Source organism: Cucurbita maxima, unplaced genomic scaffold (assembly GCF_002738345.1).
Source record: "Cucurbita maxima cultivar Rimu unplaced genomic scaffold, Cmax_1.0 Cma_Scf00010, whole genome shotgun sequence".
In the NCBI taxonomy this organism is placed as follows: domain Eukaryota; kingdom Viridiplantae; phylum Streptophyta; class Magnoliopsida; order Cucurbitales; family Cucurbitaceae; genus Cucurbita; species Cucurbita maxima.
The window spans coordinates 5,336,924-5,353,631 of record NW_019272026.1 but is presented as its reverse complement, the minus strand read 5'-3'; the positions used below and the strand labels follow the sequence as shown (position 1 = coordinate 5,353,631).

The 16,708-nt window shown below is 37.9% G+C and overlaps 4 protein-coding genes across 6 annotated transcripts; all 4 read right to left on the bottom strand.

The window, feature by feature from the left end:
• Positions 1-82: 82 nt before the first annotated feature.
• Positions 83-3,155, bottom strand: LOC111485094 (putative SNAP25 homologous protein SNAP30). Of its 3 annotated transcripts, none has more exons than XM_023131801.1 (6): positions 2,854-3,155; positions 1,821-2,342; positions 1,490-1,583; positions 1,023-1,153; positions 833-930; positions 83-410 (listed from the first exon to the last, which is right to left on the bottom strand). In XM_023131801.1, exons 2-6 carry the CDS (start codon positions 2,313-2,315, stop codon positions 311-313), a joined length of 918 nt encoding a protein of 305 aa, XP_022987569.1. In that variant the 5' UTR covers positions 2,316-2,342; positions 2,854-3,155; the 3' UTR covers positions 83-310. The 3 variants fall into 3 exon arrangements, with proteins under 3 accessions (XP_022987569.1, XP_022987568.1, XP_022987570.1); XM_023131800.1 differs by having other exon boundaries at positions 1,821-2,317; positions 2,854-3,146; XM_023131802.1 differs by lacking the exon at positions 2,854-3,155 and adding an exon at positions 2,594-2,831 and having other exon boundaries at positions 1,821-2,317.
• Positions 3,156-3,813: 658 nt separating this feature from the next.
• Positions 3,814-7,249, bottom strand: LOC111485559 (zinc finger protein 346-like). Its single transcript, XM_023132483.1, has 3 exons — positions 6,794-7,249; positions 5,496-5,984; positions 3,814-4,636 (listed from the first exon to the last, which is right to left on the bottom strand). Exons 1-3 carry the CDS (start codon positions 7,109-7,111, stop codon positions 4,082-4,084), a joined length of 1,362 nt encoding a protein of 453 aa, XP_022988251.1. The 5' UTR covers positions 7,112-7,249; the 3' UTR covers positions 3,814-4,081.
• A 1,301-nt stretch (positions 7,250-8,550) lies between these two features.
• Positions 8,551-11,453, bottom strand: LOC111485593 (zinc finger protein ZAT4-like). Its single transcript, XM_023132538.1, has 2 exons — positions 10,384-11,453; positions 8,551-10,292 (listed from the first exon to the last, which is right to left on the bottom strand). The coding sequence occupies exon 2, from the start codon at positions 10,228-10,230 to the stop codon at positions 8,728-8,730; it is 1,503 nt and encodes a 500-aa protein (XP_022988306.1). The 5' UTR covers positions 10,231-10,292; positions 10,384-11,453; the 3' UTR covers positions 8,551-8,727.
• A 915-nt stretch (positions 11,454-12,368) lies between these two features.
• Positions 12,369-16,362, bottom strand: LOC111484951. The gene is made up of 3 exons (XM_023131611.1): positions 15,675-16,362; positions 14,434-14,605; positions 12,369-14,205 (listed from the first exon to the last, which is right to left on the bottom strand). The coding sequence occupies exons 2-3, from the start codon at positions 14,579-14,581 to the stop codon at positions 12,800-12,802; spliced, it is 1,554 nt and encodes a 517-aa protein (XP_022987379.1). The 5' UTR covers positions 14,582-14,605; positions 15,675-16,362; the 3' UTR covers positions 12,369-12,799.
• Between the last annotated feature and the right edge of the window lie 346 nt (positions 16,363-16,708).

Sequence of the window (16,708 nt, the reverse complement as noted above, 5' to 3'; positions counted from 1 at the left end):
TAAACTATTAATTATAAGTATATTTATAACCCAAAAAAAAAAAAATAATAATAAATAAAAATAAATAACCCATAAGAGAAACTTCGAAGAAAAACATGCAGTTATGTGCAAATTACATCATCAACCAGATTGGGCTTGCAATAATCAAACCATTTCACAACTGTTTTGAGCAAAGAAGAGTGGAAATTTTATGTTTCTTTTAGGAAGACACTGAGAACCAAAAGGGAAGAAGCTAAAGCCAGTCAGTCAAGCATATACCACCATCATATTTGCTGATGGCAGACCAGATGAGACCTTGCAAATTTCCAATCTACTTTCTAAGCAAGTGCCGAGCACGCCGATTAGCATTATCAACACGAACCGTGATCTCGTCCGCATCATCAAACAAGTGATCCAGAGCTTTATTTTGCCTGGAATATAATAACATAGATTCCAATCAATTTCAATAGAAATAAAAATGATTCAAGAAAGATGAGTTTTGTCTCATTAAGATTTTAAACTTGTTGTCTACCTATAAGAAATGTTTGGAACAGAGAATGAAAATGGAATTCTCCCAAAGCATAGATCAATTCTCACCCATGACTTTTATGTAACACTAGTGCCACAGAGGCTTTTGGTGGTCTAATATCCTCCTTTTATCACATCATGGGGGTTAACCGGAGATCCAATTGAACCCATTTATTAGCATTTTCGGTCCTTGTTTCTCATTTCATTTCTTTTTTAATAAAGCAAGATACGATTGTGATTTGTATTCGTTAACCGTAAAAAATTGTAGAAATGTTTGTGAAAAATGAAAAATAAGAAGCTTTTCTCTAAGAACATAACAACGCACCTGTCTAGTTCAGTTCCCATATCAACAGCCATTCCTTTAAGCTCTCCCAATATATTGCTCAAATCTGAAAGAGCATCCTCTTGTTTCACCTTTTCCACCTGGTTTACAACAAATCTCTAGTTACATATTAACAAATATGCTTAGAGGAAAGTGCTTCCAATTGAAGTGCTTTTTCTGTCAATAGACAAACCTCAACTTTCTGAAGTGAGTTGGTTGGCTCAGGATGTGGGGCGCGCGAGGACCGTGGGTTGGGTGCCCGACTTAACCCCAACCTCTCCCTTTGCTCCAAATGGTTGCCCTTGCTTATCACAGCCTGATCGCCTGCAACCAAATCAAATCAAATTTATCGATTAAAATACATTGGTTATCTACCTAATCCATCTGATTAGTGGAAAAGTTGAAACCTTCCTGGTTCTATCAGTTAGTCACGTCTAAAAACTTAATCAGATGGGCCTGTTCTTTGTTGAGGATAGTTGAGAGAATGACCATTAGTTTATAAATAAGGAATACATCTTCATTGGTATGAGTCTTTTGGAGAAGCCCAAAGAAAAGGCATGAGAGCACTTATGCTTAAAGTGGACAATATCATACTATTGTGGAGGTTCGTGATTCCTAACATTATTATCTTCTTTTAGTGAGAAAATTTGTTAATATTACCTTCAAAGATAACGGGGCCTGTTATCTGACGACCCTTCTTTGGCTTCCAAGTCTTGGAGAATATTCCTCCTAAGCTTCCTAGAAGTTTCTCACCCTGAAGTCAACACCATTAAACATTGATTAATACACAAAAGCACCCATAATTGAAGACTTAGCAATGCCACAGCAGTTTCAAAGTTACAAGTACAATTAGTTTTCTTGGTTGAAAGATAGAGAGTGCTAACAATAAAACCAAACATGAAATTGATTTTGAAGGATTAAAGGCAGGTTTCGACATGGGTTTTAATTATTTCAAAATTACTCTCGAAGATGAATCGTTCATCCCACGTACCCGACTAAGGTCGTTGTCGATATCGGCAGTAACCATGTGGGTGCGAGTGATTTGCTCACCCTGATGATGGAGGGCAACTAAGGTTTTGGTTGCATCTTCTCTCATATCTTCAGCAATCTTGAGGCAGTTGTTGACTGCGTTAGTTGTCTCCTCAGCCTTGTAAGCAGCATAATTCTCCAACTCCTCCACTGTCTGACTCTGAAGCCCACCAGAGTCCCTGAAATCATTCTTGTATCTGTTTCTTGATGACCATGAATATGAAGAATGTGAAGAAGAATCGGTCTCTTTCTCGAGATGATCATCGAAAAGATTGGAGATAGGATTAGGTGCTACAGTTGCCTGATGTGAAGAGGTGATTCTTGAGGACTTGTGTTTTTGCCTCTTGTCTGAATTATCATTGGAATCAATTGGTTGCGAAGTGGAACGAGCAGGATAAGCAGGTTGGGATGAGCCGTGCCTAGCAAAACGTATGGGGGATTTCCTGAAGTGTGACATTTCTGGAAATGTAAACGCAGAATTCAGTTGTGGTTTTGAAGGATTCGATGAAAAAGAAGAATCCAAATTACACAAATCAGCATAAGAACTCATGGCAATTAATCAAACAGTTGGCGATCAAGTTAGTCAGGCAAATACAACATAAACAGGGTACCATATTTCCACAGGAATCATGGCATTTAATCAAACAGTTTGCAATCGAAAACACAGTTTCTGGCGAAATTTATCCATAAACCAAACTCATGCCTGAGACAAATCAATAATGGAACTAGAATTACCCCATTTCTTTACATTTCGCTCAATTGTCTCAGAAACCCAGTACGCATAGGTGAAGTGGTGAAATCATCCGTTCGAAAATCGCATAAAATTTGGCCAAAAATAGACTAAGAATCAACGCAAAAACAGCGTCGAGTGTTCAGCTTCTATAGAAAGCGAGCGGGACTTCGCCGATTACAAGAAAAAATTCAGAGAAACCCACAAGCATTCAGAAATCAAGAGAAAACCCAGATAGAATCAGAGAGAAAGGGAGTTCAGGTACCTTCAGCTTGCAAGAACTTCGACGATCAAGAGAAAAATTGATGAATCAGCGAAGACTTATGGAGGGTTTTGAAGGAAAGAAGGGAATGGAAAGAGGGAAAGAGTCAAAGGCAGACCTGGGCCAAAAGGATCAGCCGGGATTGGAACAACTTGGGGATTAAGAAGTGTTTGAGAAAATGACTATGAAAAATGGCGTGAAAGTAGAGGAACGCTTCGAATCAATAAACAAATCTAACGAATCCAATAAAATTTTAAGATTCCAACATACTTCCCAGAAATGGCCGTTTCTTCATTCCATTTCCCGCCATTGTTGAACCATTCATGATTAAGTCGAATGTGAGGTTTTTTTTAACATAAATATCATGTGATTCATATCAAATCCCGTCAAATATGTATTGACATGATTGAAGGTAAACAAAGCACAAATTTCAGTGGAATTTAAAATCGATTAAATTACAAAAGTTGACTTGTTCAAACAAAATGAAAGTCAAACAAGAAAAAAAGTCAGCCAACGTGAAGAAACATATATATTTTTTTCAAAAAAATCCTCCATTATCCAGTTGGTGGCAAATAAGACTTCTGGCAAGTTGGGCAGCTTAGGGTTTTAGGAATATATAAAGGACGACAATTTTGAATGCCCCAAACGTGTACCCAAATAAGAATATGAAAGTAAACTACCTAAAATTCAACCCACTTCATAAAATATACAAATATAATTTACCCACTTGAAAAAATTCTAACTTTATTAATATATTCACATAGTTCTTATTATAATTCATTTGTATCAAGAATTTAGATTCGAGCGTAACGATCCAATAATCCGGGAGCTTGATTTGAACAAAGTTTACAGTTTTAGACTGTATATTTACAAAACTTTCATAAGCTTAAGAAGCTGATTGGTGAAATATTAAGTTTGAGGGTATAATCATCTAGAAGATAGAGTGGAAGGAGATATATAATCGATAGATCAAGTTTCACCGAATATGATTTCTTAAGGAATTAGAGACTTGGTCATAATTTCCAAGTAGCATGATCTATGCTTTAGTTTACAACTGCAAAATCACTGTCTGTAATGAGAAATCTATGATATCCCTCCGCCCCCTACCGACGATTTAGCTCCACAACTCGGAGTAGAAGAATACACAGCACAGAGAAGAACATATGGGAACATCAGACAACAAATACACAGTGATTTGGTCGCGGGAACGGAATGGATTTTTCCGACGAGACTAGTTAGGAAATGCAGTTACTAAAGGAGGAACTAGCATTGACATTCCAGAAACAGCTTGTTTCTTCATCATGGAAGCATGTTTCTGGCCAGACAGATGAGAATCAAACACCGTCTGGCTATTGCAGACCACATTGCAAATGCTGCAGGTTCTAACAGAATCTGCAGCCGTACCACTTTCCACAATCTTGCGTTTCTTCGTCTCTAGATCTTCTGGTGTTTGAGCTGCTGAACTCTTCTGTGTTTTCTGTATATCATCACTACTTGGGATGTTGGTAGATGGGTTTTCCGTTGGCCCGATAATTGGCTCTGTTGCCGATTGCAGAGCGTTCGAAGCACCTGCATCACTACATCCCTTTTCTGCTTTTTCTTTGTTCTTCAAGTGTTTCTTTCCTGATAGGTGCTTGGCATAGATTTCATTGCTGTTACAGCTGATCTTGCAAACCTCACACCAGGCAAACTGAATGACCTTATTCTTTTTCGGTTTCTTCTTCGAGCTGCCATCATATTGAGACCGGATTGCAGCAGCATAGGGATTTTGGGATGTTAAGACAGCCTATTCAGCAGGAAAGTTGAAGTTTTAATAAAGAAATATATGACCAGAAAGCAACAGCTCTAACTTTGTAGCCAATCCCACCAAAGCTCATGGTTTTCACTTGACAATGACTAGAAGAATAGCAGCAGCTTCTGATTGTATAGCATATTAGATTTGTGATCAGTAGAGTACCATGCACCAAACAACTACGTATTCTTGATCACTTAAGGAAGCACCCATCATCACTAAGCTGACTCGATGTACAGAGGACCAATGTTTCACAACTAAGACCCCTAATTGAAGACACCTTTCAACTACAATGATGAAAGGGATGTAAAAGAAGTGTCCTATACATATGCCAAGGTGGTGAATAATAGCCAGAAAGACAAATAGATTGAAATAAGAACAAAAACTAAAATTAAACAACACAACCACCTTGTGCCATTCAACATATGGATCTATTTTTACATATGGCAAAACGACTTTCAACGATACCCATCGCCCTTGCTTTTCCAAATACTTTTCTGAATCCCTAGTTTTGATATACTAACGGGTATCCTATCAATAATTATCTAGTAGAAGACAATATTATAGATCTGAAAAAATAACCCTGGATAGAAAGTTGTTTGATTGAAGAATACTGCATTTTTGTCTAAAAAATAAGGATCACAAAAGAAACAAAGCAAACCTTCCAATAACCCCATGGAAATGGACAATGATTTCTATTTCATGCTTTTTTTACCACTAGATAATGCATTCATATTTATATTCAAAGGATAAATAAAAGTACACAGGTATGAATGAAATAAACTTCAAGAAAAAGCAAATGATGACCAGAGTACCACAGTTCATACTAGCCGAAAACACCAGTGTAACTCACCTGAGCTGCGTGCTTTTTCCCACTCAGATGTTTATCAAAAACCTCTTGACTATTGCAAACAACGTTGCATACAGTACAAACCCTCGCAGAATCAGCTTTCGTACTGCTATCTGTAAGTTTTCGCTTCTTTGTATTTAGACCTTTAATAGCAGCAGGCACATCCGGAGCCCCCTGTGCCACTTGACCACTGACACTGCCCGTTTGGTTTAGCATATATATGTTCCTATCAGAAGAAGTACTTCCCGTCAAGGAACTGTTTTGTGCTTCCAAATTCTTCTTATGTTTCTTCCCCATTACATGTTTATCAAAAACATCTTTACTGTTGCAGTTAATTTTGCAAACTTCACATCGCACAGGCTGGGTGAACTTGGATTTCACATGTTTCGTCCTAGTTGCGTTGTGTGCCAAGGATTGAGTTGCCCAATTGCCTTCCAGTAAAGAATTAGAACTCGTGGAAGCTATCTGATTCTCAAGCAAAGATATGAGTGCCTACACAAAAAGACAATAAAAAAAAAAATTTAAAAATCATCGACATGAACTTCTGAGAAGTCTTGATGCATAGGATGATTGTAATATAAAGCCATCACTCACATAAAATTTGTTGTGAGAAAAAAGTTATCTCCATTCATGCAATTGAGCTTATAGTAGACGCAAAAATAAGATCCATCATCACTTATGTTATGTTTAAGAATAATTTTTTGAACTCAAACAACGTGGGGATGGAAAAATTGAACATATTACCATAGGACAGATGTCTAAGTCATGACCAAGCTCAATTTAGCTTTTGACTCTGACCCAAAAGAACTTAAGAAAATTTTCAAGCAATAGAGTTTAGATGATATGCATAAATAAGATACATCATCACATAGACTAGGCTTGAAAAGACATTGAATTGGTATGGCCAAAATCACTTTTATCAACACGAAAAAGCACTTTTCACCCTAAATTTTCAGAAGTACTTCGGAAAAAAGATATCAAAAGCATCCACTTAGTATGTAAAATGAAACATCAAAATGATTTAGTATCACACACTTTCTTACTAACAAAGCTTATTTTAAAAGGAATCCATGGCGTGGGGATGGGGGAACCCAGTTCATACGGCAGAACAATTCAGTGTCTTGTGCGCGCAAATTTCCCACTAAGAACACAAGAATCAATAACAGAGACAAAAGGACCTCAGCCTCCACAAACCCTGAAACAATCCAAACTAAATAGAAGATAGACCACCAAACACAAGGAAATTGACACGTAGAATATTGAAACAGATAAATAAGGAAAAAGAAAAAAAGAACACTCACAAATCCAGCGGGGTCAGACTGCGGAACGACCCAATTATGAGAAGCAACAGTTGGGTCAGCATAAAATTGCGGTTGGCCCTCCAATCCAACATAGGTCGAGGTTAATATGGCGGAATTGGAATAAGGTTCGGTGCCGGGAGGGTGCAGGACCGGCTCGGAAGCGACTCCGGGGGGTAAAACAGGCTGAGGAAAATGAGCGAAAGAAGAAGGATTACCATTCACAATGTGAGGCTGAGGAGGGAAATAGAAAGGCACGGAAGAAGAAGAAGAAGAGGAAGGAGGAGGAGGAGGAGGAGGGTGCTGCTGCTGATGGAACATCAGGACGGAGGAATAGAAGGAAAACGAAGCAGAAATTCAGTTTAGGATCAGAATTAGAACTCCCAACTTCTGATTCTCAAGTCTCTCCAACACGGTGGAGATTGCGATGGAACTCGTCGCCTCGCCTCGCGCCGGGAAGATTTTGCATAGTGTTCGTGGATCGTGGACTACGAAACCGATAACACAAAGGGCTCAGCTCACCAAATTCTTGGGCCTCCCGCCATTACTTCCCTTGGGCTTAAACAATCGCTTCGAATTACACGACTTCGACGCCCAATCGGAATCACCCTCTCGTCCATTTTTATTTTAATTTTTTTTATTTCAATAAATTAATAACATAATAAAAACCTTATTAACTTTTTCATGTCATTAAAAAATTAAATATTGATTTTTTCCCCAAAATACCCATGTTATATAATAGAATATAACATCCTCGTAACTAAATAATGCAAAATAAACTCCATAAATTTTATTAATTTTTTTATTTCTCCTGGACAATCACAATACAATAAACACTATAAAACAAAAATAGTGAGATATGCTCGTTGATCTCAAATTGGATATCAAGTAAAATTAGGGAAAATAAATAGTGGAAAATGGTAAACTCCCTTTTCAATTTTAATTTTAATTTTAATCGAATAAATTTATGAAATTTTAATTTTGTGTTTAATGTTATAACTGAATCACCATTTCATCAGAAGATCGAACAAGGCTGATTTCTGCATCTGAATATATAAAGAAAGACCCTCAAAGAGCTCTACGCTCTACACTCAAAAGGAGCATGTCATCAACGTGGAGTGAGTTCAAGATCAAAGAAAGCCATAGCATCTCTTACTTTTTGCCCTGCCTTGAGGGCTTATGGGTTCGTGGGCACAGTTGAACACGGCTCGTATTCAAATACAAGCAGAGTAACATAGGGTCCTAACATATTCAAAATTTGTTGTCTAATGGAAGCTTAAGCTTTCAATTTTGTGGGTGAGTTCTAAAAGATATTAAATAATGCAAATACTTATAAGACAAAATTGAAATTTGAAGTATCAGATAAGCACAAACTTAAATGTTGAATTATAATTAGACCCAACGCATATAACAAGAAGTTGATGTGACATCTATTAAATTGAATACGTCTCGACTAAGTTAAAAGGGTTAAATTTATAGGTTAATAGGAAATTATTCTTGTAGAGTGGGAGTTCCATCTCTCTAAAAAAGATTAAAATGGGGCATTTAGTAGAGTATAGTATATGATATTAATGGCTAACACCACTTGCATTTGTACAGAAAGTGAGATGGGTTTATGATGTTTTGGGTAGGTGACTAAACAACCACTTCGAGCTCACATGCCGTCTTAAATCTTGCTTTTAATCCTCTTCATCACTTTCTTATACCAATCCCATTTTTCAAGGCATCACTCATTTCTATTTGATGCCAAGATAAAATAATGAGATCAGAGACCCAATTACCTTTTTTATTATACCACAAGAACAAGAAGAACAGGAAGAACAGGAAGAACAGGAAGAACAAGAACAAGATCTTCAACCAAAATGAAAAGAATTAATGAAATGAAATGATACCCAGAAAGTATTGATCACTATACAATCTCTTAAGTCTCTCTCAATTTAGATATGAAATCCCACATTCACAAGAGCCTCGTGCTTGTGTTCATTAGCTGCAGCCCACCATGGGTGCTTTAATGATGCTAAATTGTGGTTCTTGTTATCTATTTCGACTGGTTCAGGAGGAAGATTCAGGTCCAAAAACCTCCTGATTTCTGGGACTTGTTTTTGGATTTGAATTGTTGCTCTGTTTTTAGCCTCTGATCCACTGATCAAATGAGATCTTTTATGCCCACCAAGTGCTTGACCTGATGCGAACACTTTCTCGCAAATTGGGCACTTGTGTTTGCTGCTCTTTTTTGGAATCTGATAACCCATTTCGCCATTGTTGAGGCCTTTCGAAAGCTTGCTTTCGGCTGTTGGGTATGCAGAAATCGCCATTTCTGCACTGCTCTCGCTGTCAATTTCTTCTTCTTCGTCTTCCATGGCTGACTCAACGAAACAACCCTTTAGCTTCTTGTGGCTTGCTCTATGCCCACCAAGTGCTTGATATGAGTGGAAGATCTTATTGCAAATATCACACTCAAATTTGCTTCTCTTTTTGGGTTTCTTGCAGATTTTTGAATCCCAAAACTCTGCTAATGTCTTATTTCCGGATTTTGCGATCATATCAGAGCTGAATCTAGCTTGGTTTTGGTCATTTTTTTGGGGGAAAGATTTAGATCCACTTCTTTGATCTATCATCTTTCCCTTGTTCATAAACGCAGAAGAACTTTGCTCTGGTTTCTTCACTTCAGACTCCATTTTCTTCACCTTGAGTTTATTGGAAACAGAGGTTTTGCTCTCAACGGCAGATGGGGTATCAAGAAACTTTGAATTGTTATCTGAGGACTCAACTGGAGAATTGAAACCAACCCACTTCCCCACGTCCATGGAAAGCAACATCAAGGAGATGGCAACTTCTTGTTCTTGCTGGATTTCAAAAACAGAGGAATCAGTGGCAAAAGAGAAGGAAGTTATTGAATTTTCCGTGCCCATTTGGGCTGTTCTTCTTCTTCTTGATCTCTTTCTCTTGTTTTTAGGAGCTTCAGTTTCATTATCAGATTGGATATCCATCACCAGCTTCTGTTTAGCATCAGTGATATGGGAATCTGGTTCTTCCAGCTCTTCACTACTGGAAACAACTCTTTCAGAATGGCATTTCATGTGACCAAACAGAGCCTTCCATGATTGAAACCCTTTACCACATTCCCTGCAGAACTTGTCTTGGAGTGAAGATTCTTCACTTAAAAACTCAAGTTTCTGAGTCTTTTTGGGATTCTTTCTAAGACCATAACCAAACCCAGCTAGATTTCCACCTTCCATATCAACCTCCTCCTCCTCCATGTTTGATACGCTTCCAGCACTGAAATCAGCAAATTGAAGGCTTGTTCTGCTATGTTTCTCATCAGAATCAACTAAGTTATTGGTCAAATGAGACCTCATATGCCCTCCCAAGGATCTCCCACAAGCAAAGCTCTTATTACAGAGCTTGCAAACATGTCTTGATGCTAGATTAGCTTCCATTTACAAGAAACAAAATCAATCCAAGAGCTCGAATTGATGCGGCAGTTCCTGATCTCTCAACACTAAAAACAAGATCCAATGAAAACAGAAAAACAAACAGAACCCAGATCATAGAAAATCCTAGCTGAAACTGGAACAGATCAATGAACCCACCTCAGAAATTGAAGAATTGAGGAGCAAGAACAAGATCCGAAGCATGAAAAGTGGAAAAGAAGAAGACCCAGTAAACATCTGTATCTACTAACCTTCCCTTTAGAGTTGTTGAAGAAGAAAGAAGAAGGTAAGAGAGGTTTAAAGGAATTGGGTGTGATGAGTAACCTGTGATACTAATAATAGGCACACGAAGAAAGCAAAGGAAATGAAGTAAGGAAGGTTGTGTTGTGAGAGTTTGTGTGTCTGTTTTAGAGTGTAAGCTTGACTATATTTAGAGGAGAAATCCATGCAAGAGATGGATGAGAAGAGAAAGCAGCACGTGTATTTAAGTGAGAGTTCTACGCTTCCCCAAATCTGACGGCTGAGATTGGTGAAGGCGATCATCCCCATGGGGCCATGATGGTTGAGGAACCTACTCAAAACCTAACTGCCATACTCAAAAACTATTCCTTCCTTAAGGAATTTCCCACATCTACCACTTTCATCTGCTCCTTATTCTTTTCTACTTTCTTTCTTCATTTTCCGCCCCATTCTTTTCTTTTTCCTTCATTCCCCACTGCCACTTTGGATCTTTTGGTTCAACTCTCTTCATCTTACTCAGTGTATCATCAAATCATTTGTCGTCAACTTTACGGTGTTAGAACACGTCTATTAGGAAGGTTTTCACACCCTTACAAGAAATTGTTCGTTTTCTAACCGAGGAATCTCACGGATTGATTCTTCTGAGAAGAAAAAAGGAAAGGAAAGAGAAGGAGAACAAACCAAGAGAGAGGAGGTGCGGTGCCGGCCTACGTTGGCGATTAAACACAAAGCTAATGAATGGGAAAGGAAAGGGTAAATGTATTGATTAGGATTGCTAATCACATGTGAACTATGATTAAGGGGCACCTTCCATTTGGTTGTTCCCTTCTTCCCAGCACTTTGGTACGGTTTTTAGCTGTGACTTGTCTGTAATTGCCTTCCATTTTCTGCTTTGTTTTTTCCTCCACAATGTGTCAGACAGACACAAACTATTCATTTCAATTCACCACAATATATAATATAACTACGCGAACTCTCTTTTGGAATAAAATAAACTATAGTATATGTTTAATCTTAAGCAACATGTGCATTGTTCGCCAACCACATCCAATCCAGTTTGATTCTCTGCTGCTGTAAGGAAGATGATAACAAATGGGTGATGATTTCTATAAACTAAGGTTCGTACGAGTTATCGATTAGTTTGACCGAAGGCTACCGAGATTTAAAAAAGATAGAAAAGAGAGTTGGGATCGTTGGAAGCACGTATGATGAAGAAGATGATATGATAATGTGGATCTTTTGCATATGGTGCGGGCTAATGTCTGGAAGGACTTGACTTGGAAGTGAGGGGAGCTCCAAAAAAAGTGATGCTCAAATTTTAAAAAGTGGAACCCTTTATAGAGCAAAGACTGGGCAATCGCTGTTTCTCTCTCTAACAAAGCCTAGCTGTTACATATCAACAAGAATGGAGGATAAGATGCTCCCTGCCACTGCCTTTATGCTGCTTTCCCAACCTCTTTGACTCCTATTTTTCACCACCCAAACCCATAACCCCCAGCTTTTTCCCTCTAGATTCCCACAAATGCTTTGGAAAAATCCACATTGGGTTTGGGTTTTTTCTATATTTAGTGCAAATAAACCACTCATAAAGCAAATTCAAGTCACTCGGAAACCAGCAATGACAGATAATGAATTATGCACAACTTTTGTGAAACTTTATGGCACTAACATGATGCACAAACCAATATGAAATAGTTTGCTGTCACTTTCGGCACTAAAAGAAATACGGGTTCCAAAAGAAGAGTCAAGAGAGGTGATAAAAACAACATAGATGCAGATTCAATGAAAGCAAATGATTACGGTTGGTTCACTAAGAGCCAATGATCTACACAGAACTGGATCCTTTGCAGTCGGATCATTTAAGGAGGAAAGGACAAATATGAATACATGAACAACAGGCCCACTGCTATAATACTTGACAACTTAGTTTATTAGGTAAACACGTCTCCGAAGCAATTTCAACATATTTTAACCATTATGTATCAATTATTCATGTTCACGGCTATATACAGATAATGAGCTAATAAAAAAATGGATGAGCAAAAACTCACTTTTTCTTCTGCACATGAGGTAACATGAGTCCATTACTTTTCATTTATGATCAAGCGACGATATCTTGAAGGAAAACCAATTGTGTTTCAAGTATATCATCTCCTTACAGGGAAGGTAGCTAGCTGTCCATCTTATAGCTTGATGAGAAAGAAAAATTGCAACTCTCCCTACCTCTATATGCAGGAGAAAATTTTTGGGTGATTCACCCCATGATGGTAAAAAGAAGGAAATTTTTTTTCCCATTCCAATTTACCATTCATGATGACGATAGCTCAGGCTGCAACTAACTCAAGTTCTTTCCATCCATTGCCTTGTAATTACTCGAATCATCTCCAAAGACTTCTTCTATCATACTGCTAGTTGGTAAGAAGTCAACTTCACTTTTCGAACAAGTCAAGTATCCAACGTCCCACACCTTAGCATCACAATGCTCCTGAACTGTTGACGGCTCATGTCCAAGTCCAACACTATTGTTTGGCCCCGTAAAACTACCCAGCCATTGATCACAATGCTCCGTCTTGGCTGGAAGTGCTTGAGTTGTAGGACATGTGTCAGATGACGTGCAAGAATCATCTTGCACTTCGTGTTCTCCCCTTTCGTCGCAGGGAATTTTGTTCGGAAGCGTTGGAGTGGAACCGCAATTATTAAAACAAATGCCAATTCCCCCACTTTCATCATCATCAAATCTTTCATCAGCGATATCCTCGTCGTACTCTTGCAAATCATCTTCCCTGCCACGATCAAAACCAGATCCAACGTCATGTAGTGGTGATTCAACAACAGAATCATCATCTTCTTCTGTCATTCCAGGTTCATTATCACCATAATCATCAGTTCCTTGCCACTCATCATTGTCACTATCAATGTTTAATGAGTCACATCTGTTCTGCTCTGCTCGTCTCCGAAGCATAAAGACGTTGAAGTAATAGCTAACGATCTCCTTTTTAGATTTGGAAGCAAACACGACCGAAAGATCACCCCAGAAGTTTTTTCCCACTGAAACTGGATTAGAAAAGACAACCTCATAAAACAATCGTTCTTCTTCTTCACTCCATTTCTGTGCTACTTGCTCTCCCATTTCAGAAAACCCTAGCTCCACAAATCTCTCTTGTCCAATATTACTTTTAAGCTGCTCTCTTGCTTCTGCAATGTGCATATTAACACATCCCACGGACCCACCATCCTCACAGCTGCAAGCTGCTCTTCCACTCCCAAATTCTTGACTACAACTGATGGGTGAATCCACGTCTGGCATTGGAATAACACAGGTGCCAATCAACCTCTTCTCGTATTCGTTGCCTGTAAGATCAGACTTTGAATCTGATCCAGACACATATGACATAACCTCCACATCCCGTGATCTCCAAGGTGGTACAATAGCTTGATGATCAGGACCAATAGAAACAGATTTTTGAGGAGGGTGGTCCAATAGTAAAGAATATATTTCTTCACAGTACGTCAATATTCTTCGCTGATGATTTACAGGGTTAAAAAATTCTGAGGAAATAGAATAATGTCGAGGAGATTTAGATGGGGACCCCTCTTCAGGGGCCTTACTGTTGTTCGCGCCAGAGGAGAAGGATATGCAGCCAGGAATGCTAGTATCGAAGTCACTTCCGTGCGGCTCTGAGAAAACTGCACTTGAATGTTTTTCGTCAATTTCTGTGTCATTCTTTTGAGATTCATCCCCTAACAACGACAACGGAAAATGAAATTTCCATGAGTTATTCAGACAGCTCAAAATAGAAAACAATCACAAAAAATCTCTTTTGCAGCTAATCTTAGTGAAGCAATTATCATTGAAATACAAAATCTGCAGTTGCTATGTTACCATCCTGCAAGATAGCAAATTTTACAAACTACTGGTCTAAGACCCTTGTTAAAAACTTCAACATAATATTATGGCCAAACTCGCACCTAGAGCATAATGATACTGTAGAGTATCTTCAGGGATCACAGATTCTGAAAATGACAGTATTTGGTTACTCTGTTCAACCACTTGTTTCAAGTGCTTGGAAGAGATCTCCATTGATTCCCCATCATCAAACGGCTGATTCTGTACCATTTTAAAAGCAGCACCGATTGTGATCTGAGGAGAAAAAAAATAATTGAAAAAACATTTCAGAACTCCCATCGACAAATCAAGAAACAGATCGAGCCAACATGAACAACAAATATTACATCAATCATAAAGTAAGAAGGGAAAAACACAGTATCTTCTACACTTCCCTAATTTCTTTTAACCAAAAGCATTCTAGGGAAAATCAATGCTCAAATCTTGAAAGGATCTTAATCAAATACTTTTGATGCTTCCTAACAAAAGCATTTTTAATTCCCAAATATAGTAGATAACCAGTGAATCTTAAAATAGAGTGATTGGTCAGGAAAAAAATTCATAGACTAGTAGAATTAGACAATTTCTCTTTGTTAAATCACTTGGAGAAAATCATCGACGTCTCTCCTTCAATCTTTTATCACGACGGGGGTACATGTGTGTGTATGACACTCTTCCAAACATATCCCATTGATAATAGTATGTTCCATTCTAGAATCAACGAAGCAAATTAACCTCTTGGTGAGAAGGAATAACAAAAGGAAGTGGCTTAGTCAAAACAACATATAATCAATTCAAGAGAAGTGACCCATGCATGTTGAAGTCAATTCTAAAACAAGACATGCCAAACCCAAGACTGGAATACGAAGACTTGACCCTTTATAAGAAACAAGAGTGTCTAACATGCTTGGTTAGCTAGTCTTATGCTACATACGAAGGAAAGAATATTCTTCAAAAGCATTCTTGAAGAAACATGAGACCTGAAAGAGACCATATTTTCAAAGTCAATCACTAATTAGAGGAAACTGATGATAGTGAGAATATCTTGTAATCAATACTTTAAATGTTTAGTTCCAGCCTTCTAGCAATGCCATAATCATATAACAACGCCGTGCTTTAATACTCGGTCGTGTTAAGGAGTATTCTAAGGGAAAGGACATAAATGTAAATATGTGCCGTTAAAAAAGGGGGGGCCGACTTGGCTTTATTAAAAAGACAAAAATTGAAGAACGATGAGAAATAAATTAAAAATTATAGCTAGATATATTCATCGATTAAACATCAAAACCGAAACCCTAAAAATTAAGAGCTATTAGCTTTGTACCTCAGAACAGTCGTCGAACCAACGAAGCAATAGACAAATCGGAAAAATGGAGCTCGGGTATACAAGCAATTGGCCGAAGAATTGCGGTTATTCCGAGAAATTTGAATTACCCCCAATTTAATTTGGTCAAAATAAAATAAAATCCCTAATACACAGAAACCCTAACCCTAAAATTCGCTTATCCACCGGAAGCGCGAAATCAAGCAAATCGGGAACAGCGATTTCCGATAAATTGATGGAATAAACGACTCCAAGCGAAGAACGAAAAAATTCCAGATCTAAGACACTCAGGTGATAAAAAAAAAAATATTTTACAATTAAAAAAAAAAAAAAAATCAAAACCAGAATCGGAGATGACAGATCTCCGATTAACCCCGAGGATCGGTGCTTTGATGAAAACCTACGGTGAAAAACGTAAAAAGAAGACGGAAACGGAAAAAATAGGGATCGATGTGTAGAGGAAGATGAAACAAAACCAGATCTAATAACGAAAAACAGATCGAGGCGTTGGATAGAGACGGATGAAACGAAAAAAGGATAAAAAGGTGGGAATTGAAAGAGGCGGCGGCGATGGACGATGACCTAAACTAGGGTTTGGTTTTTCTTTGAAGAAGGTTATCCGAAAAATCGAATATAACTAAAAGGGGCGCGAATCTTTATGGAATTACGGATAAAGCCCCTGCTTTGTTAGGGGCTCTTGAACGTGGATGAAATCGCTATGTATGTGAAATACAGTCGCACAACGTGGTAGTGATTTGGGTTTTAATCCAACGTCACGGATCCTCGACACGTGGCATCCTTCAAGGCCCTAAGTGACAAACTTTCTTGTAAAATGTATTATGTCCCCAATTGAAATATTTAAATTAAATCTTTTCCATACTAATTTATGAATTACAATTATTAATTTAGTTTTTTTAATTGTTATATACGAAAGAAATAAATATATTAAACTACGAGCAATAATGACCGTATTAAATTATTTGTTTTTCTTTATAATAATTTTATTATCATTCAATTGCCACAAATTACCAAAA

Coding starts and splice junctions, on each gene's coding strand:
- LOC111485094 (XM_023131801.1), bottom strand. CDS start 2,315: ATGTCACACTTCAGGAAATCCCCCATACGTTTTGCTAGGCACGGCTCA. Junction 931..1,022: donor ACTCACTTCAGAAAGTTGAG/GTTTGTCTATTG, acceptor GTTGTAAACCAG/GTGGAAAAGGTGAAACAAGA. Junction 411..832: donor ATGGGAACTGAACTAGACAG/GTGCGTTGTTAT, acceptor ATTATATTCCAG/GCAAAATAAAGCTCTGGATC.
- LOC111485593 (XM_023132538.1), bottom strand. CDS start 10,230: ATGGAAGCTAATCTAGCATCAAGACATGTTTGCAAGCTCTGTAATAAG.
- LOC111485559 (XM_023132483.1), bottom strand. CDS start 7,111: ATGTTCCATCAGCAGCAGCACCCTCCTCCTCCTCCTCCTCCTTCCTCT. Junction 5,985..6,793: donor AGTCTGACCCCGCTGGATTT/GTGAGTGTTCTT, acceptor CTTTTTGTGTAG/GCACTCATATCTTTGCTTGA. Junction 4,637..5,495: donor GGAAAAAGCACGCAGCTCAG/GTGAGTTACACT, acceptor CCTGCTGAATAG/GCTGTCTTAACATCCCAAAA.
- LOC111484951 (XM_023131611.1), bottom strand. CDS start 14,581: ATGGTACAGAATCAGCCGTTTGATGATGGGGAATCAATGGAGATCTCT. Junction 14,206..14,433: donor ACAGTATCATTATGCTCTAG/GTGCGAGTTTGG, acceptor TGTCGTTGTTAG/GGGATGAATCTCAAAAGAAT.